Source organism: Camarhynchus parvulus, chromosome 1 (genome assembly GCF_901933205.1).
Source record: "Camarhynchus parvulus chromosome 1, STF_HiC, whole genome shotgun sequence".
Classification (NCBI taxonomy): domain Eukaryota; kingdom Metazoa; phylum Chordata; class Aves; order Passeriformes; family Thraupidae; genus Camarhynchus; species Camarhynchus parvulus.
In genome coordinates, this window is record NC_044571.1 from 90,018,971 (window position 1) to 90,044,425 (window position 25,455).

General features: G+C 41.3%; 1 protein-coding gene across 1 annotated transcript in view; it reads left to right on the top strand.

The window, feature by feature from the left end:
- Positions 1-25,110, top strand: part of POLQ (DNA polymerase theta) — a 54,087-nt gene extending 28,977 nt beyond the window's left edge. Inside the window, exons 15-30 of the mRNA XM_030947586.1 lie at positions 213-456; positions 1,253-4,308; positions 5,270-5,413; positions 6,017-6,213; positions 7,640-7,880; positions 8,953-9,146; positions 10,845-10,982; positions 12,302-12,476; positions 12,931-13,066; positions 15,465-15,580; positions 16,157-16,341; positions 16,692-16,803; positions 18,366-18,490; positions 19,955-20,108; positions 21,860-21,975; positions 24,749-25,110. Of these exons, the coding sequence (XP_030803446.1) occupies positions 213-456; positions 1,253-4,308; positions 5,270-5,413; positions 6,017-6,213; positions 7,640-7,880; positions 8,953-9,146; positions 10,845-10,982; positions 12,302-12,476; positions 12,931-13,066; positions 15,465-15,580; positions 16,157-16,341; positions 16,692-16,803; positions 18,366-18,490; positions 19,955-20,108; positions 21,860-21,975; positions 24,749-24,862 (5,447 nt within the window). The 3' untranslated portion in view covers positions 24,863-25,110. The remainder of the gene's footprint in view (positions 1-212; positions 457-1,252; positions 4,309-5,269; positions 5,414-6,016; positions 6,214-7,639; positions 7,881-8,952; positions 9,147-10,844; positions 10,983-12,301; positions 12,477-12,930; positions 13,067-15,464; positions 15,581-16,156; positions 16,342-16,691; positions 16,804-18,365; positions 18,491-19,954; positions 20,109-21,859; positions 21,976-24,748) is intronic.
- Positions 25,111-25,455: the final 345 nt, after the last annotated feature.

A 25,455-nucleotide genomic window follows, 5' to 3' on the forward strand; every position in this document is an offset into this window, starting at 1 on the left:
TTCTGCCTCAGTGATTACCTAGTTAATTGCAGATTGAGTTCTGCAAAACTAGCTCCTACTCACAGTTGTGATAAACACGAGTTAGTTTTTGTAAATAATGGAAGGTGAGAAATGTAAAGTGAGTGCTGAATCAGATTGGGAAGTGGGATGTGAATCCAGCTTAGTAGAACTGGAGCTGGAGTTCAGACATTAATGTCATTTTTGTGTTCCAGGAATGATAACAGTTTTCTGTAATCGACTGGGCTGGCACAACATGGAGATGTTGCTGTCTCAGTTCCAGAGCAGGCTCACTTTTGGGGTGCAGAGGGAGCTGTGTGACCTGGTGCGGGTGTCTCTGCTCAATGCCCAGCGTGCCAGGACACTTTACAGCGCTGGCTTTGTCACTGTGGCTGACCTCGCTAAAGCCAGTCCTGATGAGGTGGCAGCTGCTCTGAAGAGCTCAGTACCATTTAAAAGGTGAGAAATTGCTAAGTCCAGAAGTCAAGTAAAGGAGTTTGTAAGGTGAAGGGTTATAGGATGAAACCTGCAATAAAATGTGGCAACCCTTTGGAACTTTGTGTCAAATATTAAGTTAGAAATAACTTGTAGGTCTCTCTGACTGATCACAGTCGTTCCATGATTTTTCTGAAATTAATAGAAGCACCTTGTATTTACAGAAAAAGTTTTTGACACTGAATTTTTCTTCTTATTCTTCTTCTCAATGCACTGCTTAGTCCTGGGTAAATTGTCAGTGCATTCTGGGGAGTTTTTGCTGCCCCTAAAAGGCAGCTTCACCATATGTTCAACGATTTATTACTGATTATCTTTTGGGATTCTCTTGTGATTTATATGTTAGTGCAGTAACAAGTTTCCTTGATCAAGTACTTGTTGGACTATGCCATGATACTTGTCTGGTTCATGCTTTTGAAGTTTCCTTAATTTGGAAAACAGCGCATGGAGGGTGATTCATTGAGACCTGCATCTTGCCCTGGCAGGGAATTGGGACTTGTCTGGGGTATGTTTGAACACAGAAATCTGGAAATGCTTTTGAGGTATGCAGCCAGTAATATCTTTCATCAACATCTATTCATATTTAGAAATAGTTATTTCCAATTCAGTTATTTCCCATCAAGTGCATTATATTTTAGGTAGAGTGCTTCAGTAAAGGAAGCTGTGAAGAGAGTTGACATGGGAGCAGAAGAGAATAGTGCCAGCTCCTTGTGTTTGTTACATTCTGCATGGGTGTTTACATGTGCCTGTTACCTTCCCACAGTGTTCGTAGGGCTGTGGATGAAGATGAAGAGGCAGCAGAGGAGCGCCGGGCCATGCGCAGCATCTGGATTGCTGGAATGAGGGGCTTCACTGAAAGAGAAGCAGCCTCTGTCATTGTGGAGGAAGCCAGGAGACTCCTGCAGCAGGATTTGGCACTGCTGGGGGTGCAGTGGAACCCAGAGTCTTTTCTCGAGACTGATACATCCTCTGTGATCAGCAGTGAGTCAGAACTGGAAGACAGACTGCATAGATCAGATGGAGAGGAGTCTGCTGAGTCTTCAAGGGTGTTAAACAAAAAAGGCTGCAGAGTTCAACACTGTAATGGCCTTGGTTCTCAGATTGGAAACTTATCAAATATTAAAAAGGGATGGAAAAGGCGACTGAGCAGTAGCACAGAAAGCTCTGTATTTGAGAGTGAAGTCCTGGGCAGGAAACAGGCTCAAGCAGAGGAAGGCAAGGGTGATCTTGTGTACAGTGCTAGAAAACGGCCAAATATGTGCAGAGGAAATGAAAACATAGAAGATCTTTCTCTGGTCAAAACCAAGATGAATTCCAGAACAGCAGTCTCAGAGCACCTTACTGAACAAGGAAAAACACCAACATTGAGACCAGATTCTTCAGCTTCTAGATTGATTAAAAGCACAGATACACATTTAAATCGGACTAGGAACAAAAATACCGCTTCAAAAGGGCGGAGGTCACTTCTTGAAGATTCAAATAAGCTTAGCATAGATATACAAAAGCTGCCTGTTTCCCACAGCACCATCTCTACAGATAATTCTATTTCAAACCAAAATAATAAGGAATTTATGGAAACAGATTCTGTAACTCATAAAGTCTCAAGTTCTGTACAGATGGGGAGCGTTAAGATTGGGAAGAAAGATAAAATGGAAGGATTATTTACAGAGCCTAGCACCACTAATGAAGGCATGCCTAAGGGGAGGGCAGGTTTTCAGGCACCTGTTATGCTGAAGGGTACCCCACACACCAGTGTGGAGACACACAGTATTGTAGGAAGTAGAGGGATACCTGGTAGTGCTAGGACACAGAGAACTGACAAAACTGATGTTAAGCAGAATAAAAGGAATAAAACTCAAAGAGATGTGAGCTGTGCTGAGGTGAGGATTGATAAGAATTTTTGTCCTGGTGAAGAGAAAACCTGCAATATTCAGATTCAGAATGCTGGCAAAAATGAGAATGAAAAGCCCAATGGAATATTGTTGCAAGCTGGAACCATGCAAAATGGCAAGAGTCATCCTAAAGATTTTCTGAACGGGTCTTTAGTAAAATCCAGAGGTGTTTGCAATGCAGATAGTGTTCAGAATGATCCAGCCTCTCATCTGTTTTCTGACTCTAGAGACTTTGAAGACAGCATCCAGTTGGATACTCAAACTGAGATGATAATAAAACAGGAGGGAGCAGCTGGAATCACAGGACAGCAGGGGATACAAGGTTCAGAGCTGGCAGCAATACCACAGCAGGAAATATCAGAAAAACGAAGCAGTTTATGGACTGAGAATGATACTGATAAAAGGCTGGCTGCAACAGTTAGGAAACTGAGCTTCCCAAGTCTTATCACAACAAATGACATTACAAAAAACACAACTCAGCACTGTAGTAATAAAGTTTTGGAATCTGGAGGCCTTAATTTACAGCCTGTAGTGAAGAAAATAGAACCTGCACCTTGCCTTAAAGAGAGTGATTTCTCAATGACTGACTCACAGCTACACAGTTTTCTACAAGATTACCAGACCCAAAATTCAGTGGAAGGGGAGAGTGAGTCTAAAGACCTGAATAAAGCAAGCTCCCATTTTGGTAGGGAACACATTGTACAAGTAGAATGCCATCCTGTCCCTGAAACAAGCCTAAATATCAGCGATAACTTGCTGTTTGATGAGAGCTTCAGTAATGTCAGTGACCTTTCAGCTGTTCACATCATGGAAGCTGATGGAAAGGACCCTGTGGCTTTGCTTCCTCCAGATGGTGTTTTGCAGAATCCAGGGCCTGTTGAGAATAAATTTGATGTCGGTGACAATCAGAAAGAACATGCGAATCCTGCACAGTGTAACAATGTGTCTCTAGCATCTTCGGATGTAGTAGCAGAAGTTTTAGACCATGGAAATTCCCCATCTTTTCTGAAAGACATTCCTTCTACATTTCAAGGTCAGTCAGGATTAAGAAACTCAGTAATTTGTAACAATGACCCCAGACCAAAGGATTTAGTAGGAGATCAAGGTGAAAAGCTCCAGAGAAGCCACCAAGCTTTTGAGAAGAACCCCCATCCAGTGGTATGGACTGAATGCTCGTTTGAACTAAGCCCAGGATTGCAGGATGTGTTGGACAAATGGCCTAGCCTCTCAGGGACTGAAACAGCTTCAGCAAGTTCCAGTTTCAAAGGAGAGTTAGTTGCTCCTATTGTTAGTCAAGAGCCAGATCCAGTTTTTGAATCTGACTGTTGTGAGCAAGAGCCTTTGCCCACTTGCCAGGATTTAAAAAGCTCTTTCAAGGTTAAAGAAAACAAAATGGAAAAGTTGGATCTTCAGAAAACACATGGCATAACACTTCATCTTGAGGGAAGCAACAGAACATCCTGTCCTGCAGCAGATAATAATAATGGGTTTATTCCTCCAACACCTCCCAAAGAGCTTTTTCCAAAATGTTCTGTTTCTCTCCCATCTGCAAGAGAGGGACAAGTCACCTGCAAGAAGGAAGGGCGGACAACTCAGCTACAGCAGAATAGTGAGGGCAATGCAGAGCAGCAGGTAAAAACATTCCAGGACAATCTTGAGTGTCTAGACCCAGCTGAGGCAGATGAGATAAAAGATAATTCCATGGTAGACCAAGGCTTTTCACTGCAGCTATCTCAGGATGTTTTTCCATTTGTTCCCTTAAGTGCTGAAAGTTTCACTATTATTGATGTAGCAAGCGACAGAGCACTTTTCCAGACTTTTGTTGCAGAATGGAAGGAGAAAAGCAGATTCTCCATCTCAGTGGCATGTGAAAGAACAAAGTGCCTTTTGTCTCCCAAATCAACAATTGGTGGCAAATTCAAAAAAGGTCAGTTTCCTGTTCCAGTGCATTATTTTGTGAACAGCATATGGTATCTTCAGTTTAAAGCAGCCTAGAGAAGGAAAGGATATGCAAAAAAGGAGGAAAATCACTGATATAACAGGATCATGGAGTGTTTGGGGTTGGAAGGGTCCTCTGGAAATTATCCAGTCCAACCCCCCTGCTAAAGCTGGTTCATGCAGAGCAGAGTGCACAGGATCATGTGCAGGCAGCTTTTGAATATCTCTAGGGAAGGAGATTCCACAACCTCTCTGGGCAATCTCCAGTATTCTGTCCCCCTCAAAGTAAATAAGGTTTTCCTCCTGTTCAGATTAAACCATCCATAAAGCATCCCTTCCAAATTCTGGCCTTTTCGAGCAACCTCTCCAAGAGTTGAGATAGAAGTGTGTTCCTTTCTTTCAGTCTAAAAAGCACTTCATATTTGCCTGTCAAAAATCTATTTTGATAGTTAAGAAATGTTGCTGTTGTTGTTATGGTGATGTGACAGCAAAGAATCTAACTGCTTAATCTTGTCATTTTAAAGGAAGAATATGTTTAAAAAGCAGCAGCAAACTGCAGCATATGAGTACTTCTGTGGGGGAAAAAAGAAGCAATATTGCAACAACCCAGAGACTGATCTGAATTTCACATGTGATTATATTGAACCAAGTTTACATTTTGAAAATATTTGAAAATATGTAACCTTGGTTCAGGGGCAGTCACAGACAAATATTCAGATGCTCTCACATACCAACTAGCTGCTAACACTTCATTACTATCACCAGAGACCTGTCAAGGAAATGCTTGACACCAACTCTCCATCCTCTACTAACACGCAGCTCCTTTGATTTACTAAGACCTGATAATAGTCAATTTTAGGCTCAACTGTATGTATTTGCATTTTCAGAATCCCAAATCTTCTGTATTTATGGATGCCATTTATAATAGTAACTTCAAATTATTTCTTTAGTGAGTTCTCCTCAGCAGACACAAGTTAAAGATGAAGGATTTCGTGTCCAAGGATGTGAAGACATCTTGGTAGTTGGACTGGCAGTGTGTTGGGGTGGAAAAGATGCCTACTATATCTCTTTGCAGCAGATCCAAGACCAGAGCGGTAAGTGAGCAGACAGACTCTGCTGGGTTATTTGACACTGCATCTCAAGAGAGTTCCTTCAGCAGATAAGGTTCTTGGAAGTGCTGTGATTGTCCCAACCCCAGCTCAGATGTGTGCTGGAGTAATTGAGCAGTCTTAGGTGTTTAACACCCTTGGCCAGGCTGCTGTGGATACATCTATAGCACTGTGTAATAAGGGCAGCTAATTGGCTCAGACTGTGAGCATGAATTTGGCTAAAACATTTGCTCACTCCCAAGTTCTCTTTATCTAACTTGCTTTTTCCTTTCAATCTCTTCCAGTTTTTGCCCTCCAGAACATATCTAGCACTCAAATGCTGAACACAGCCCAATCTATGCCAAGTGACCTTGTGACTAGGGTTTGATTCCTGGCTCTCCTTTGTTTGTTAGTACAGACAGAGCATATTGCTTTTGGAAGCCTAGTCTGTTTTGAAAAAAAACATGTAATAGTGCTATAGATGTATTGTTTGTTCATAGTTCAACTGTAGCTTTTGTGCTTTAGGTGGTTGTACTCAAGATTTTTCTCTTGCTGTTTTTATCATGTAATGGGGTAAAAGATGATTTTTGCTTGTATTTCCTGCCTTAGAAATCAGTCTGAGTTTGGCACCCCCACCTTTGGACCAAAGCCTACCTGTGACAGAGAGACTGAACCATCTGCAGCTGTACCTGCAGAAGAGGACCAAGAAGGAGCGCTCACTTATCATGTATGACTTCATCCAGCACTATAAAACTCTGCTGATGGCTTGTGGCATCTCCTTGGAAGGAAGTTTTGAGGACCCAAAGGTTTGCAGGATTAAGAAATTTCTCTTGGGTGAAACTACTAGTTTAAACACAAGGGTGGAAAGACAGGAGTACCTTCTGGTGCTTCTGTTATTTCAGTATGAATCTGTCGGGAAGTTTAGTGAAATTTTCTTTGTGGGCAATCTAGAAGAGTATTTTGAGGACATTTGCTTTGTTCTTGGTGCCTGCAAGAGAAACAAAGAGTTTCAGAGGTTAGCACATTATTATTTCATACCTCACTTGGCAGGGGAAATGAAGACAAATCTCTCCCCAGTCCCAGTGGACAGGACTTAACTTCTGTTTTGTTGCAGTAAGAAGCCTCAGATTGTAGTGTTTCTGTCAGGTTATTCCTTCTGAGAGCAGAAGACTCTATAAGCAAAAGATTTACCCACTATGCATACAGACCACTTTGCTACCCCTGTTTTCTCAAAACAAAGCAAAGTTTACATGGAATTTCAAAAAGTTTGGGTACCAGTTGTAACTCACATGAAACACTAGCTTGAGGTAAAAGCACCTTGTTGCTCATGTTACAAAAAGCTCTGGGTGCACAGAAAATACCGTTGATTTTTAAAGCTGGCTTTGCATATGGGCTGAACAACTTCGTGGCAATACTCAGCTGTGCAGGAAAGTAGCTAAGGTGTTCAACACAAGGACAAACATAGATATTTTCATACCAAGACACAGTTTTAAGATTAAATTGAAGAGCAGTAAAAGCATCTTTCCCTTCACTGTTCCATGTAATAGTCATACTCATGTTGGTTCATTTTAGTGACACAATGAATATATTCATACACCCTCCCCAGCCCCATATATAAACATATGAGTTTTTACTTCTGCTTGCATGGCAGAGGCAATGTAGAAATCTGTGCTTCATCCTGTTTTGACACAAGAAATTGAAATGTACATATAAATTAATTTGCTTTGAAGACAGGGGTTTAAGCTCTACGAGGAGTAAAATATCCCATGCAGAATTCTTGGCATTAGTCCTGTTCTGCCACAGATAGGAGAGCTCAGCTTGGTTAATATTCTAGATCAATAGCAAGTTCTGATCTCCAGAAAGTCATTTTTCAGATTAAACATGTTTTGATCCTGATTTTCGTATTTATTCCCTTTGAGTCAAGTTTTAATAAGTGAAAAGACATTTCAAAATGTGTTTGTTTGACAGAGGATCAAGTTTTCAAAGTACAGAAATAACTTTTCTTTTAGAAAGAAATAACTTTTCATTCTCACTCAAGAATTAAGCTCTTCAGCTTAATTAAAATCCTCCTGAAGGATTTTACTGAAATGACCCAACAAATTATTGCAGTTTACCTGCCAAGTGAAGAAAAAAACCATCCACTATAATCTTGAATTAAGCTCTGGCTAAATGTTTGCAGTTTATTATGACTAAAAGGTAAAAAAAAGTCTCATGGAGGTCTCCCTTTTTAAGGTTGCATGTTGGCTGCTGGATTCTGGCTCCAAGGAGCATACCCTTCACAGCATGGTGACCAACTTTCTCCCCAGTGAGCTGCCCCTCCTGGAAGGAGTGGGCACGGGCCAAGGGGTGCAGAGCCTGGGGCTGAGTGCCAGCACAGACCAGTCTGGGCGGTACAGAGCAGCCATAGAGTCTGTGCTTGTCTTCAATGTCATGGACCAGCTCCACAAGGAGCTACAGAAGGAAAATCTGACAGGTAAAGAGACATCCTCCACTTGGGGGCAAAGATGGAGGGTAAATACAGCTGTGCTGCCACAGGCCGAATGATCCGTGCAGAAGAGAGGCAGTTTGGAAGTTCTTATCTAAATGTATTCTGTGAAAATGTTCATTTGTTAAAAGAAAAGATGAAAATTCCCTTGGAAGCATATATATTCTGAAACAAAAATTAAAATATAATTCTTATATCCCAAATCTCCACCAGTTCCAGTGGTTAAGGCTGTAGCAGAGCCTATTCTGTCTCTAAATCAAGCAGATTTGTGCCTCCCAGGTGAGTGCCCTGGCCATTCTGAGGGACTTGTGGCTGTGTCTATGATTTCTCATGAGCATTTTCAAAATTTTTTGGGTTTTCTTATCAGAAGTAATTCCTAAAATCCTCAGATGTTTTCTGAAGGAGATTTCTTGCTCTTTGGCCTGCCCATACAGCATTATTTGTCATGTATGCATTGTGTCCATGAAACTCTTGTGGTTCCATAGTGAATGGTCCTCTCTGTTTGCACTAATAATTGCTGAGGGCTTGTGCAAGCCATCAAAAAAAAACCCCAAAATATACTATTGGTGGTCATTATAAAAGCTTCCCCTAAATTATATCCAGAGCTGAGGATTGTGGTCCAATCCTGCTGAATCATTTTATTGCAAGTTTACCACATCATTTATGATTGTTACAGTTGAACCTTAGAACATTTTAAAAAGATGTGGGTGGTGGAATTAATGTGTATCAAGTTAGAAAGCCTTACATTAAGTAAGGCTTAAATGTCTGCACTTTATGAAATGTTGATATACGGAGAGATGTATTTTTTAGAAAAAAAATTGACAGAAGCTGCTTTCTTTAATACCTTTGTGATAGGATGTTCTGGAACACTTCACATTATGAAATATTTCTTATTCCAGAAACAAAAGTATTTAAATGAAATCTACAGTAAAAGATTTCAGTGTGCCAGAACATTTCAGTATTTTCAAAACTGAGGATTCTCCTTTTTGTTTTAATGAATGTGTTTATCTGCAGTTGATCTGTTTTATAAAAGATTTTCTTTGGTTTGTACTTACTATAGATGTATTTTCTAAAGTGGAGATGCCCACCCATTATTGCTTGGCTCTGCTAGAGTTGAATGGCATTGGTTTCAGCACAACAGCCTACGAAACCCAGAAACAGGTCATGCAGGCTAAACTGAGCCAGATTGAGACCAAGGCATATCAGCTGGCAGGGCACAGCTTCTCCTTGACCAGCCCTGATGACATTGCAGAGGTACATGCGGGTTGGGGTGGGAGGGGGAGAACTTCCCCAGAAGTTATCATCAAGAGCCTTTGGCTAAAATAAGAAAAAAAAATTCTTCATGGGAAGATGGCATGAAGAAAATCCAAGATGCAAACCCAGCTCTGCTGAGTTCATTCATCCTTACACTCATTATGAGCTTGCTGCCTGCAAGAGGCTGGGTCTCTCCTGCTTGTTACTGTTCATTCTGGTTTCTGTCAACTTTAGCAGAGATAAAGAAGGTAGCAGTGGAAATGTGTATGTTGGAAGTAAAAACCAAGTGAAAATAAGAATGTGGTTTGTATAGGACCATGGCCTCTCAGGGTGCATGAGAAGATCTGCCAGTTAAATGGCTTTTGGAGTATTTTGGATGAATTGTACAGCACTGGAGAAGCTTTTTTGCAATGCCAGTGTCCCACACACAAGATGTGATTTGGTGTCATGTAGTCTTGAGTCTAAGAAGAATTGTACTGTAAAAGTTGCATTGTTTCCCTTGCCCCTGTACAGGCATGAATGAGGAGGAAAAACTGCTTTAAAAGTTTTGAATCAACTGCTGTCTGCTTTTAAGAACTGGTACTTTTTAAAGTCTAAGAAACAGATTTCTATGTAAAATAGCAAAGCTTTCATTCCTGAAGAATTTCACTTTTTTTTTAAAATGCACATTACATGGAATAATTGAAATCTATTAAAATTGCTGTGCATGGTTTTCTCCCCCTTCTTTTTTTTTTCTCCATATACTATTTTCTTGCTGAGGGGCTGTACTTTATATGAAAGTAGTCAAAATCTGCAAGCAGCTATCAGTAAAAGAAATTCCCCAGAAATATTCCTTCTTTGTTGCAAATGTAGAAGTCTTGCTCAGTAACAGTAGTCCAAGTTAGAACTCCTGAAATAATGCTTGACTTCAGTTTCACTCTGCTTCATGGAAAAGGGGAGGTAAAGTTTTGTCTGAAATCCCGTTTTCTGAACTACAGAAGTTTATAGCTCGTGGAAATTATTACCAGTCATGCAAAGTACCTTGTATAAGTTAATGGAACTTTACCCTTCTAGTTTTGTGTCAGTAAAACTTCTGTGCCATAAATGGGCAGGAGAAAAGCTTTCTGTTCCCTTCTACCAGCTGTGAAATCAAAGACAATAGCTGCTAAGTAGTGTATCATGCTGCATAGAAACATAAAGTGAAAAACTAGGAGCTGTATTCTGTCTGTTGCCAAATGAGCATATGTTTAATTTTCTGCTTTTTGGCAATTTGTTTGAAAAACTAATATTCTGGCTATTCTCTAAAAGTATTTGTGACCACCTCTTTCTGTGCCATTCATATTGTTCTGAAGCCTGCTCCCTGCTAACACTTCTTTTTTTTTCACCAATGTTCTTCCCACTTTCAGTCATCTGAACATTACATTTTATTACAGCTGACTGTCAGTAATAACCTCACTTATTGGGTGGAGTTAATTACCTTTTCTAAAAACATACCTCTGAACTTAGAGTGTTCAGAAAATGAGATTTTAAATTGCATTTCGTAGTTAATTAAAATGAGGAGGAATGACTTTGATAGCTGGGATCTTTAATCAGCTTTTTAATTACCTGAAGCATTTGTACTATCCTTTGGCTGGAACAAGCTGTTTAAGTGCTCAGTTGCTTTTGTTTTCTCCTGGGAGCAGCATGCAGAAACTGATTTGAAATGCTGGCCTCTTTCAGGTGTTGTTCCTGGAGCTGAAGTTGCCACAAAATGGAGATGTGAAAGTTCAAGGGAACAAGAAAACCCTGGGTTACACCAGAAGAGCAACTGCTAAAGGAAACAGGGTCAGGCTAAGCAAGCAGTTCAGTACAACCAAGGTACAGTAAAATCTGTTTCTAGTTTGAAAGTAAATTTAGTTGCCTTTTGCTCCTCCAGTTACCACTGCAAATTCAAACTGGGTTCTACCTTCTTTGTTAGCAGAATTAGTGACTCCTACTCTCCTAAATCTTGAGTGCAGTGAGGACATGCCTGTAAATAGCAGGCTTCAATAAGAGTAAATCAGGCAGAATCTGATTTCCCAAATCACGTGTAAGACCAAAATAGCACAATAATTTCGTAAAGCCAATAGCAGAAGAATTTTTCCGCATCAGTTTGAAAGATACTTAAATACCATGTCGACTAAATACAATATTTTCTCTTCCTGCTACGATCAAATCTGTATTTTTTGCTTCAGAGGATTTGTCTTCAGAATGGCTAATCTGATGGCTTATCAAATTTAGTATATCAGAAGCTTGTATAATGTGAAGGCTATTGACATTCTTGCCAGTTGATAAATACTGTGGACCTGCATTAATACCAGCTGCTGCAGGCTAATGGGTGCTCTTGCCAGACAAGTGGAATTAGCCGATATATATGTTCCTGTTTTCAGGACTCATTAATCTGTGTTGTTGTCTTAGTTTCCCCTTGTTCAGTGTAGTCTGTACTCGGAAGACAAGTATTAATTTCTGGAACTCAAGTGGCAGTGAAGGCATTGGGTGCAGTGGTGGTGGCAGAGCAGGGAGCAAGAAGCAAAGGGAGGATTTCCTCCTTTTGTGATGTGGAGGGATGAGGCTGCAGCTGCCTGCAGCACACACACAAAAAAGTTATTTTGAGAAATGTTTGCATGCCACTGTCTTTTGAAATTCTTGTTAGTCCCTTCATATTTCTGATTAAACTGAAAGGATTTGATTGCTAGTGATCAGCTTTGTCTTTCAAGGAGCATGGTCAAGGGCTTCACTTGATGTTCCTAGTGTACAGATAGGAGAGAGCAGGGAGAAAAATATGCAAGAAGATGGAGGAGAAGCATTAACGCTGGACAAGAGGAGACAACGTAGGGGACCTATGGCAAGTGATGCTTTATTTCATCATTTCAGGTGGTTTATTGGTTGGTGCACATTAAGAGTGATGATGAGGGTGCAGAAGTCCAGAGAGAAGCGATTGTCTTCTCGTGGGTAGTAAAACCGCAGCTGTGTCAGGTGGTGCTTTGATTACCCAGGTGTAGGTGGTGTAAATGGAGAGGATATGGATTTAATTTAAGGCAGTGACACTGGAAGCTCACTGTGGGTGAGGGAGTCGCTTTTTCCTGCAGAGCAGCAAAAACTTTTATAAATAAAGTTTTAAAGGCCGTTGATTAGTTGTGCCCTTTTCTTCCCACAAGGATGTTTTGGAGAAATTAAAGACACTTCACCCATTGCCAGGGCTGATATTGGAATGGAGGAGGATCAACAATGCCATTACTAAAGTGGTGTTTCCACTACAGAGGGAGAAGCGATTGAATTCTGCACTGGGAATGGAAAGGATATATCCAATTTCACAGACTCACACAGCTACAGGTGAACAAATGTGTGCAAGTACCTCAGTTCTTACTGGCTTTTTGTCTTTTTGCATGTGTGTGTGCAGCTTTTCTAAGAGGAGAAGATAGGAAATCAAGCCTGTGCTCTGCTTCAACCAAGCAAAGATACTGGTACATCTATTTGACATATGTCTGCCTTAAAAACCCAGATGTATTTAAAATAGCTTTTGTTTACACTAAGCAGTATTATTCATTTCTTGCACATATTACCATGTAAATCTTTGACTCCAGAACAGGTTATTAGTGATACAGAAATGGGGAACCATCACAAGCCCATTAAACACAAATTACTTTTCATTTTTTAAATTTTTTTCCAGTGGTTGTGTCCTCTCACTCTCCTGTTCATTGTATTTTGGAGATGCAGTGTGTGCAGCTGTATTGAGTTAGAGACTCCTGTTGAACCCTTCCTTAGTTCTGCCCTATCTTCCTTTCAGGTCGAGTGAGCTTCACAGAGCCAAACATCCAGAATGTGCCAAGAGATTTTGAGATTGAAATGCCAACTGTGGTTGAAGAAAGCCCTCCCTCCCAAGCCCATGGAAATGTTAATTCTCATGCTGCACTGGGGGGCAGGTAGGAGGATCTTGACAAAGCTTCTGTCTAAATGTAGTCGGGTTGTCAAATTTCTTTTTTCTCCCTTCACCTGTGGCTGCTGTCGTGTCAGTGTGACTTGTTCTTCAGTGTTTCTCTTACAGGGGAATAAATACCTAAAAATCAGTGATACATGAAAGACATAATGATACTAACAGCATGTGGTTTCATGTAGCTATTTGCTTTCTGACGTTCTTTATGAAACCCTTCAGTGAGATTAGCGTTACGTTCCCAGCTGTTGGATGGAAAGCCTGAGTCTGAAAATAACCAAACTGAAGTTAGGATCTGGTTTGACTTGCTAAGAACTACTCTGAAAGAGCATTGAATATTGTGAAAGAAGCAGAAGAAAATTCTTTTTAAGGGAACAGGGGTGAAAATATTTTTCATTCTTTGTTAATAATTTCATTTGTGATAGTGACCTGCAGTAACTACCAGATAGCAGAGGAAGATTTCTAAATTTGATTTCTCTTAACCAAATACCCTGTTTTCTATGATTCTACAGTTCTACTTTGACAGCATTACATGCCAATGCCTTAACAGTTGTGTGGAAATCTAGCAAAACACCAATCTTTTAGCATCTACCTTGTGAGCTTTGAGGCTTCCTACTTGGTGGTGCTTTTCTGCCCTTTCAGTTTCTCTTCCCATTCAGGTTCTTGTCCCAGTTGTGTCACCTGAGTGACTTTCCTAAGCTTTTTTCCCCACAGCAAGATGTGAGAAATTTGAGAAGGTTTTTGCTTCTTCTATCTGGTGCCTCCTACCACCATGCATTTAACTGCCTTGGGAAAGTAATGAGAAAAGAACCCAGGAGTAGAAGGGTCTTGTTCATATCCATCTCAGATGAACCAGGCATAGCCATGGAGGCAGAAATGTCAATCTGAGATAAAGCTGTGGCAGTGCTCAGGCTTGCAGCAGCTTTTCAGAATGGCTGGGGAGTGTGCTGGTTTCTTGAGAGTCTTCCCTGTAGAGAAGAGCCCATCAAAGAACTGGAGTGCCTGCCAGACTCTGAGAGGTCTCTCAGGCTGACTTTTCCTACATTTTCCTACATTCCTTAGGTGAGCAGCCACTGTGTTAGGAAGATGGGCAATCCTAAAGGCACAGAAATGACTGCTGGCACAAAAGAAATTGCCATCCAGCCAAGTCTGATCAGCCTTCCAGACTTTGGTCCAAACTGTCTATTATCTTACTAACCATTATTGCTACTCTTTCCTCCTGTTGTAAGAAGCTTCTGACCAAAGGAGTGTAGCTAAATTAGGTCATGGTATAAAGCCCTTACACTAAACTGAGAACCTATGCTGAACAGTGTGATTTTCTGCAGTAGCCAGACATGCAATTGTTCCTCACCTTTATTTCTTTTGAACATTTATTTCTGTGATTTTTGTGCATTCATCTCATTGATTCCACCATGCCTGAAAAGCCAATATTTAAGAAGAAAAGGAAGTGCACAAGGGAGAAAGAGCATGATTTTTTTTTCCGTGCTCTGCTGAAACTAGTCTTGATCTCAGAGATAGCTTTTCATTTTGATAAAGAATTTCCTCAGATCCCTGATCCAGACATCAAGGATTTAAAAAGGCTTTTTGCCTTCCAGTGGAGAGCCCATTGGACTGTCTGGTAGACTGGTGCTGATGGGAGACTGTGATGTGAATGGTGTCAGAGCTGTGCACTGTTCAGTGGATGTGCTCATGGGTACAATTCCGTCTGCAGCTACAAATGGCTTGGTGGGACAGGAGACCTAAGCAGCCCTGAGAGATGCAGAGCATGTGGGTGTCACTGTAAACTTTTGGCCTCTCAGAAAAGAAAATTGAGCAGCTTTGGGGCACTCTTTCCCTCAGTCTTTAGGGAGGAAACGTGCAGTGTGTTATGAGCACCTTTTCTGCAACTTCTGCTCTGTTTTTACAGGCTTACTTGTGAATGTGTGTGCATGTGCAGTGATGATGGTGATGCTGAGGGGGGGATTTTTCTGCCTCTGGGCTGTTGTATGCATTCTGCAGAGGAGAATGATGTTGAGACTTGGCACTCAAGGTGAAGTGTTGAATTTTTAGGATTCCTGTGACTCTGTTGCCTTTTTGGAATAAGCTCATCACAGATCTGGGGCCATTCATCTTACCTGTTTTAGAGTAGAATTATCCGATTTCTGAACTGAATCCTGAATGTACTAGGAAGATTTATCCCTATATCTTTTTGGAATCTATAAATCCCTTTCAGATGTTTATGTGGGCTCTGTCCAGTTCCTCCATGGTCAAATTTGGATATGGATTGTCCAGAAAAATTGAATAGATGCCAGTGTCTCACTTGTTTTCAGTGATCCTTTGTGGTAAAAGTGATTATGCATCTCTTAGTATTTTAGAAATTGGTGAAGGGCAGTCATTTTTTTTCTCCACAGATGCAGAAAGCGTTCCCTTTTGCCTAATGGGCTAAAGGTTCAAGCTGCAAACAGATCTGAAGAAAGAGGAATACCATTTTCTGTTAGCATGAGGCATGCTTTTGTTCCTTTCCCAGGTAATGCCCAGGTCCTGTTCTGGAATTGTAAAGTATATGGTTAGCAAAAAATACTAGATATAATGAAGGTTTAAGGATTGACAACAGTATATATGTGTCTGAGCAGCCTACTTGGAATACTAGTGCAGTAGTTAGGATGCCTTCAAAATTATTCATGTGACTGTAAAAGAGAGTTTCAGTTGGGCAAAGTATTCAAATGATACCATTCACATGTTTCCTCTTTAGGAATACCTGTTTTTAAAAGACGTAGCTAAGGCAGCTCTTAATACACAAAGTGCACTCTACCTAGTGTTCTTTCTATCCAAATATCTGTTCTCACATTGCCTTGCTCTGCCTTAGACACCTGGACAGATACTTGTTTACATGGTTTTGTTGGATTCTAAATGTGACTAGTTGTAAAGCATGCAGGCCTGAGCATTGAGGAAACAGGCAAGAATTCGTCTTGATAGAAATTGCCGTGAAAAAAACTCTCAGAGCAGAAGACAAAGGACGGGTTCAGTCCTTCTTGCTGGCAAGTTGGATGGAATATTGGAGTAATTTATGAAATAATGCTTTCTGATAACTTCTTGACTTCAGGTGGCTTAATCTTGGCTGCTGATTACTCTCAGCTGGAACTGAGGATCCTGGCTCACTTGTCTTGTGACTGCCGCCTCATTCAAGCCTTGAATGGCGGTACCGATGTCTTTAAGAGCATCGCAGCAGAATGGAAAATGATCGATCCTGAAGCTGTGGGAGACAGGACCAGGCAACAAGCTAAGCAGGTAATTTTAGGAAAAAAACTCTACAGCAGCTTTCTGGGCAGAAAGGTTCAGTGTTCAACACCACATTGTAGCGTGTTTTTCTGTTTGAGTTTGGCCATGATTGTTCAGTAGTTGCTTTGTCCGCCCTCCCACTCTCAGTACGTTTGTAACTGGAGCTGTCAGGGTTTTTTTGGGGGATGAGGGTGGAGAAAAGCAGCATGAATGGCTTGGACTCAGAGGGGGTCTCTCTTCTTGAATACTTTCCATGGTTTCCATACACTTGCCTTCCAGTGGATCACATTTTGTTTTGGCTCTGCTTTCTCTGCGTGGCTGACCAAATGGTTGCGATTCTTCACCCTTTCCTCTGGCAGATCTGCTATGGAATCATCTATGGAATAGGAGCAAAATCTTTAGGAGAGCAGATGGGGATTGATGAAAATGAAGCTGCCAATTACATTGAATCCTTCAAATTGAGATACACAGGTTTGGATATGGCTGTTTGGGAGCTGGGTGGTGGTGGTTGTTGTTTTTAATCCCTTCTCTCCATGTCTCTTCAAATCCTAAATTTGTCACAACCTACTACTCATATCTCTTGAAAATGCTTTTCATTTTGAAAATGTCCAGTTGTGAATGCAGCAGTTTGATACTCTGTAATGTTTTACTCTCTCTGGTTTTATTTACTTTTAGGACTTTGTTCTTTACTTATTACAATAATCTTTTTGTTATTTTAATTAATTAATAAGCCCTGAGGAGTCATTTTAAAGCTCGTCAGTTTCTGAATGTGAAACATGCTTTTCCTTATTAAAACACACAGCTTCAAATGATATGCTGTGACAACTTTAGAACCATGCTTCTTATAATTTTAAAATATAACCATTTCTTTCTTCTGCTTTTGTCTTCTGCTTTCATGGAGTTTTAAACTGTCTTGCATATTACCCTTTAATTTTTATCCAGCTGTTCAGAGTAGCTCTCCCCTGTTTTGTAAAAAGACATGGTTGTGCTTCTAAGAAGCATGTTAATTTTTAGGAAAGATGTAGAGACAATAGAGCTGCAATCAGAAAAAGAATGGAGGGCAAATGGGACAAGAGGCAGCTAGCTCTAATCATAGGACTTGAAAATGAGCTGGAAAATGATGTTCTGAAGATTTGGGGTTTGTTTCTTTAGGACACAGATGCAGAAAAATGGTTTTCTGTTAAAATTCTGTTTGGTCTCCATTAATTTCTGAATAGTGTCTTCTTCATGACCATTAGGAATGACTTCCTGCTTCCTCTCTCTTTGTGCATGTGTGTGCGTAGAAACTGCAGTGTACCTTATTTTGTAACTTCACTTCTCATGGGTTTTCGCTTGCTAGGTGTTGCCAGGCTGACTGCTAACTGACATACCTAGTGAATTGACTTAGGCTGTCAGTCCTGATTTTGAATATCTCCTTTATGTTTTATATTTTGTAAACATGGGAAGAAACTGTCTGAAGTTAACTTTTCCCATTTTAGTACAGTTGTTACCTGAACTTGCAGTGCAAGTTCACTCTTCCCTGTCTCACCTTTCTTTGACCTAAGTTTCTTTTTAACACTCTTGGTGGATTTGCTCCTTCCCTTGCAAAGTGCAGGTGGGTGATTTTCTTTCATCCTAGAATCTGAAGGGACACAGCCTGAAGTCAGGCAGCCTGAGGCATCAAGGGCTCTGGCTTCTGCTTTCAATTTACTCCCTCCCTACTACTTGTCTTGTCAGTGCTGGTCCAGGTTCTGACCTCTCCATTATCAATAATAATGTGTCACCCTCTGTGCCTGGGCACTGGGCAGGATGGACTTCCCTCCTCCTTGTGCACAGCCAGATATCCTGACACTGTGCACTCTCTTCCACCTCAAAAGTCTGAACAGGTTTTGCAGCAGAGCTGAATGAGTGATGGTGTGCCTTTGTCCACTGATGGGGTCTGGGAAACTGAAAGGATTTCCTCTGTGCTGCTTGGCTGCCCCAGACTGCTTTCACTGAGAGGTCAGTACAGAGCATCAGCTGTGTGACAGAAAACTTTCTCTCTCCTTTCACAGGGGTTCAGAAGTTCCTGAGGGAGACAGTGCGGAGCTGCAGGAGGGATGGGTTTGTGCAGACCATCCTGGGGAGGCGGCGCTACCTGCCAGCTATCAAAGACCCAAACCCCTACAGCAAAGCTCATGTATGTTGAGTGCTGTGCCTTTCTTAAATTCTCTTTTAGTTTTATTTTTAAAATGCCAGATTTCTTTGTGTAGCCTTGTCTGCAGTTTAACAGGGTTTGTGAGCTGTCTTAGTCATGACCTTCAACGTCTTGCTTAGTCCATTGTTCCCTCAGTCACTCCCTGAATAACAGAGCTTTTGTCATGGCCTGTTTGACGTCAGCCTTGTGTGGCTGGGTGTGCAGCTGTCATCACTGTGCTCACCTCACTTCAGAACTCCCACGTTGGAGCTGCAGTGAGTAATTTATTGAAATCGATGGACATGATTTTAAAAAGCCTCCACACAGGGGTACACTTTAGCTCTTCAGGCTGAGTTGCTCCCACTTAGCAGTCTTTGTATGTTACATGCTGTCAGCACTTAAACAAGAAAGGGCATTTAAGACCTGTATTTTTGGGTATTTGTTCCTTTTCTTATTTTCCCTGAAAGGAAAATTGCTCTAACATCTTAGATAAATATTTACTTAGTATACACCTTTGCACTAGCTTAATTTATTTTCCAGGTTATTTTGGACACTTCTGCCATAGATTCTACTTCGGGAAGAGTAAATTGACGCCCTAGGAAGGTGTTTCTGTGGGGAGGAAGTATTATACTTCTCAGTAGGAAGCTGTGGAATTAAAGACTAGAGTAGAAGAGGGAGGAAGTGGGGGAGTTTGTACTCCAAAGAGTTGACAGGGAAACAAGGAGGCTTTCAAAAAACTTTTGAAAATAATGGACAATTTGATCTGAAAAACACTTCAGCAGAAAGCTTTCTAGATGTATCTTCTGTCCAAATTTGATTTAGTCTTTAAAATCATAATAAAGACCACTTAATGAATTATCTTCACTTTCATTTCAGCATCCTTGTAGTTCTTCACATGTGTTTCAGCTCTAAACAAAGAAAGAAGAAACTGAATACAGTTCTCTTGTCTGAGGAGGGGATTAGTAGAGAAGTTGCTTGTGTTGAAAAAGAATAGTGGTCTGCTGTGTTCTTGCACAGCTGTAATGCTCTGGCAATCAGGATTTAGTGTGGCAGACCAGATTGTTAGGCCATGAAGTCCAGTTTCTTGCCTTTGTCTGTCCATCCCTTATGGCTTTGAAGATAGGCAGAAATGTCTTGTGGTGCTTGGATTAACTGAGATTTTTCCTCTCCCCTTGAAGCTGTTACCATGGGTATAGGCTTCTCTTTGTGGATTGTGACTCTTGTAGGTTATCACTCTTGATATTCATTAATTTTAAATTCGTGGAATTTTGTCAGGTGCCTGTAGAAATTTTGTGTCAGAAGCTAGTCTATAATGTTTCTTTCTCTCAGACAGATAGAACAAACTCTTTTTGGAATTTTGACTCTGTGTATATTTGGCCATGTGTTTATTATTTTTAATTAAGTATGTGTGAGATGTTTGATTTGATTTTTTGGGGGTGAGTTTTGGGAACAACTCTCTGTGTTCAGGCAGAGCGCCAGGCTGTGAATACAGCTGTCCAGGGATCAGCTGCAGATATTGTCAAAACAGCCACTGTGAATATTCAGAGACGTCTGGAAGCCTTCTCCTCTGTGTTCAAGTCCCATGGACATCTGGAGAGCTCCTTCCAGAGGGATAAAACTGGTATGGTTACCTCTTCTTTGCACACTGGAGCAAGGTTTTCAGTGTCACTAATGTTAATTAAAAAAAAAAAAAACAAAGAAAAAAAATCAGTGCTTTTGGGCCTAGAGGTGGGAGAAGCTTTATTTCCTGACAGTGGTAAGTCTGTGTTTAATGGGCAAAAAAGTCATCAGGAAGGAGAAAGAATGTCTGCTCAACAAACTGAAGCAAATGTGACCAGAACAGAGACACCAGTTACCTCAGTGCAAAGGTTGGCAGTGAGAGTTCATGTGTGATGTGCTCTGTGATGCCACCACAGAATTGTTCACAAGTAGGAAGGAGGAGCTGAGCAGACACTCTGGCTTCAGAGGCAGTGAAAAAATTGAGTGGGATCATTTCTTGTTCCAAAAATACATTTTTTGGTTAGAATTAAGTTTGGAATTTGTTGGCTGGATTTGGATGTACAGAGACTTCACAAGAATATTATATGAAGCACTTATCAGCATAAGTTTTTTCAGCATAAGTTTTTTTCTGCAGATGGCAAAGCTGTGCTGGGGTGCTCATTCCCAGAGGAATGCCACAATGACTTTTTTTAGCTTATTGTAGATGTTGTTTTGTTCATCAGGTGTATTTTAGAAAGACTACTGAAGAGATGGAGAGCTGTATTTCTTTGATAGCTCTTATGCTTCAATGGAAACATGAAGCTGTCTGAATATGAAGAGTCTGATTTGGAAACTAAATAATTAATGGCTAAACTTCTAAAAATGTGCCAGGGAGTTTATTTTGGAGAGACCAGATTCAGAGGTCAGCTGAAGGCACGAGCTTGGCAGAGCTTCCCATCCCTCCTAGGAGCAGAAGCTCCTGCCCTTTGGCCAGTGTAATTGAAGGGAGGTGGGCAGATGCATTTGTGACAGCTTTCCACTGCTCTCATACTGAGTGTTTCAAGAACTGAAAGGAATTATTTTTCAGCAAATTAGAGATGCCTGTGCCATCAGAGGAGCATCCTGCATCATGTGGCTCCTTCAACATTGCTGCTTCAGTGTGAGGCTTGTGTGAGCAGCTGATGATGGCTTGAAACCCTCTCTGTGAACTGAAGTCCTCCTGTTAGCTAACCTGAGAAATAAATAACTTTTGAGTCTCTGTGTGTGAGGTGGTGTTTGTTTAGTTTAAAACACCAACAGCTTTTACCATGGAAGGGTTTGTTTTATTTTTTTTTTTGTCAGGGAAGGCCCACCAGGATCTTGGCTTTGTCAGCTGCTTACTTGTTTATTGAATAACTGCTTTTTTCTTCCTTCCTCAGTTCTACTCAGGAGCTACACTTTCAGAAACTGCATTTTGCAGGAGGCTGACTGCTTTCTTAAACTAGCCATTAAAATGGTTGTGGAAGAAAAGCAGAATCCCAATTCATTGCCAGAGAGAATGTTGTAAACCAGCTTCTGATTAAACTTTGCACGATTTTGTTTAAAATTTACTTTCAGAACAGATGGTTCAGGAGACACAACTGTCTCTTGCTTCTGTTCTGATTCATGTCTTTATAATGTAATGCTGAAATGTGTATATCTAAAATACTTTTCATTAACATTTTTTCCCTCAGTAGCTGTACAAATATTGATAGAATAGCCATGATTTGTGGTTCTGTCTGTAGGCATGGGCTTTTTCTTTTTCAAGGTCCTCACGTTCTTTTCCTCAGCATTAGGAATGTGCAAAGGTTTCTGATAGAAGAAATACACTTTTGTATGCTAGTGCCTAACAGACTCTGCTCTTCACCTGTGTAGGAAGGCTGCTGAGGAGGAGAAACACAGGGATGTTGCATCCCATCAGAGGAGGCTTCTTTATCCTCCAGCTGCACGATGAGCTCCTCTATGAAGTTGCAGAGGACGATGTCATCCAGGTACAGCCCTGCAGTTCCTCTTTCAGCTCTGCTGTGTTTCTGCATTTCAAACAAGCCTTCCTTCTAGGAGCTCACATTCTCCTCCCTGGGTGCTGAAAGGGCTGTGAAAACAAAGTTCAGTTGGATGAAAAAAACATGTTTGCATGCTTGATCCCTTGATTTTTGGATTCAAGCCATCCCCATGGCTGAAGTTAATTTTCAGTGCTTTGTTGCTTGTAACAGCAGCTCATGCAACTTCTCTGTCAGGCTTGATGAGTGAAGTGGCTTAGCATTGTTGACAGGTGTAGGGGGAAGTGTTTCCTCATCTGGAGGTATTTTTGCTTTCCTGTTAATGCTCTGGTGCCTAACTCAGAACATGCATTATAACAGCTGTGGTTTGTACTCTGTGCAGGGAAAGGAGGATTTTATTCTTTTAGTGTTCTTTCCTCATTCCCTACCTGCTTGTCCTCCTGGTAGGAGCACTGTGGTGCTGCTTGGCAGCAGGGTAGGTACCAGGAATGTGCTCTGTGGTTTTTAAGTGCCCTTAAAATGTCTGTGTGTGTGCTCCTCCTCCCTGAGGGCACTCCTGGGCCTGGGCAGAGGAGTCTCTCAGGGGCAGGTGTTGGAGCTGGGTGTTGGCAGCTCAGTGTTTCCCAAGTCCTGAGCATGAACACAGGGAGGCTCCCAGGCTGTGCTTCCATACCTTGGGGTTCCTTTATTCCCCTTCTGCACAGGCACTTTGCTGATGACAAAAGGTGGCAAGCAGTAATTCCTAGTCTGACAGAGTTTTCAGCAGTGCTGACTGGCCTGAGCATGCATGTATATATTAATAATATAATTAATAAAATTGTGAAGAATATAAGTGACTATATTTATTAATAATATCGATACGTTCATGTAAATAAAAACAAAAGGTTTGCTATTTTTGTCTTGAATTTCAGCTCGAGCTTTTTCTCATTTTGCCAGCTTTGTTCAGACATCTGCTGCTTCAGTCTAGGCAGGCTGTTTTTGAGACTGAAAGGCTCCAAATATTCTTCCTGTAGAAGAATGAAATCCCCTGAGTATAGGCTTTAACATCTTTAGATACTGACTCCAGTTTATCATGGTGCTCCCAGGAGAACTGGAGACAAGTGAATGGATTTGCTTATTATTTATTGTATTCTATTTATTTCATTAACTACCTCAACTTCAAGAGCAATTATTACCAGCTTTTCTAACTTTCTTTAGATCTATTTCTCCATAGATTTTTCTGGGCAGTTGCTTAAACCAGCAATTGCCTGCCTTGCAGCACAGCTGCTGTCCCTGGTTCTGGGTGCAGCAGCCCAAATCAGATATTCTTTGCTGGTGCCATGTGCTGAACTTGTGATCATTCTCAGAGAATCTCCTTCTGTATGGTTCATGTTTCTTTTGATCTGCTGGGCCCCAAACTTGATCAAGGCTGGAGTGGTTTGAATAGAGTGGAAAATTGATTTGTGTGTCATGCAAGCAACATTTTCTATGTTCCAGAATTTCATTTCCTTGTTTTCTCACAGCAGTGTGCCTTGCTTAGGCCCTGTTCAGTTTTTAATCTCTGATAACCCCATTTTTTCCTGCCCAGGCAGTTATTTTTCATCCTATTTTTGAGCAGTAGATTATTTCTGTCCTAATTCTCTACCCTGCTTCTTTCCACTCTGTACTTGTCTGTGCTGAATTACATCCTATTTCAAAGCACTTTTCTAGGTTATCAAGATCATTTTGAAATGCAATATGTAGGGGCAAAGAGGTTTGGAAGACAGATCTTCCCCCAGTTCTTCATGCTGTTGTAGAGTCTTGTGCTCTGATCTCCTCAAATCCCCTCCTCCATTCTCCAGCAAAAAACTATGGAGGAATTTCTATGGTGGCTACCTGTCAGCAAATTATGAAAACACATGGAAGGGTGAGACAGCTTGAATAGTTCCTCTGCTGCCAGGGTGAGGAGTCACCATAACTTCAAAGCCTCTTTTCACTCTGCTGTGGAAAGGTTCATGGGATGGGTGTGGATTGAGAGATTCATTCAAATAAGCAATCCAGGATAGGCTGGATTCTGCATAGGAGGAGGAAAGGGGGTACCTTTGTCCAGGACAGGTTTTTACAGTCAGGAGAAAAAAAATGCAGTCTCTTGTAATCCAAGCTGCTGCAGAAAGAAATAATTTCTTTTCTCCTAACTGTGTGTTGAAATTAGTGTTTTCTTAGGAATACTTTTGGAGGGCAGTTACCTCATCTGTTTACTAGAGGGCAGGAGTTGCCTAAACTAAATAGTGAGGGGGAACCTGGGCGGTATTTGTGGCACCCACATGGAATGTGACCTGCTTTCCCAGAGGTTTATAATTTGTGTTTCACAGAGTGCTTTCCGAGCTGGCACAACACAGAGGAGCCACCATTCTTTGCTTCTGGTAAATTTGTTTTGTGTCTTGCTTTCAGTAGCTTGAAGTTTTCAGAACAGACTCCATGAAACGCTTTAGAGTTGTGCAGCCGAGTGAAAGATGAGACTCTTCAGGACTCAGGTGTTTAACAGCAAGTTAATCTTGGCCCCTTTTTTGAGCAACCCCAAACACTGCAAAACCAGTCACAGCTCTGTGCTGCATAAAATCTCGCTGGCTTTATACAGTTTCTCCATTCATAAGCACTAATCAGGATTTGGTTGCATTCCCACTGGTGGTAAGTCAGGGCAAATAAATGCAGGATAGGATTCCAGGTGCTTGTCTGCCCCAGCTATTGACAGAAACCCAGAGCACTGAGGCTGTGTCTGTGTCTGATGCCTGATGTTTTCTTCTAGGTTGCTCAGATCGTGAAACATGAGATGGAAAATGCCATCAAACTCTCAGTGAAACTGAATGTTAAAGTGAAGATTGGCCCCAGCTGGGGAGACCTGCAGGACCTGGAGCTGTGACAGTGCTGTGTGACTTTGCCCTGCAGCCAAGGGGAGGCTGCAGGCATCCCGGGCTGGGCAGGGTGAGGCCGGGGATCACCTGCGGGCGGTGTGATCCCCCTGGGCTGTGTGCTCAGTCAGAGCACTGAAGTGTGTTTAAACTGTGAAATTATTAATTGGTAAAAGAAGGATATTTAAATGAAATCTGTCAAGGGTGCTTGGTTTTGTATAAAGCCCCAAAGCCTAATGAATTTATTACATATGAAATGAGCTGGATTACCTTATTAAAACAAGGTGCAAACATAATTTGGCAGTGCCTGTGTATAATTGTCTAGGGCAAAAATAGTCATTGTGATTGCACTTGATGTAGAATTTTGCAGGCCTTTGCCAGGATTATCTTGTACTGGATTCTGCTGATGACACTCATGTGCTGAAGTGGCTTTACAGTTGGCTGGATTTCTCACTGAGCAGCTGTGCAGCCTTCACAGTGAGTGAAACCTGTGCTTGATTGGCCTCTGACTTTTAAGGAAGTATTTTGGTGACTGACTGCTGTAATTCATCCTACTGCTACCTTGCAAACTGGCCTCAAGAGGAATATTGTTTGGGATCTCTAA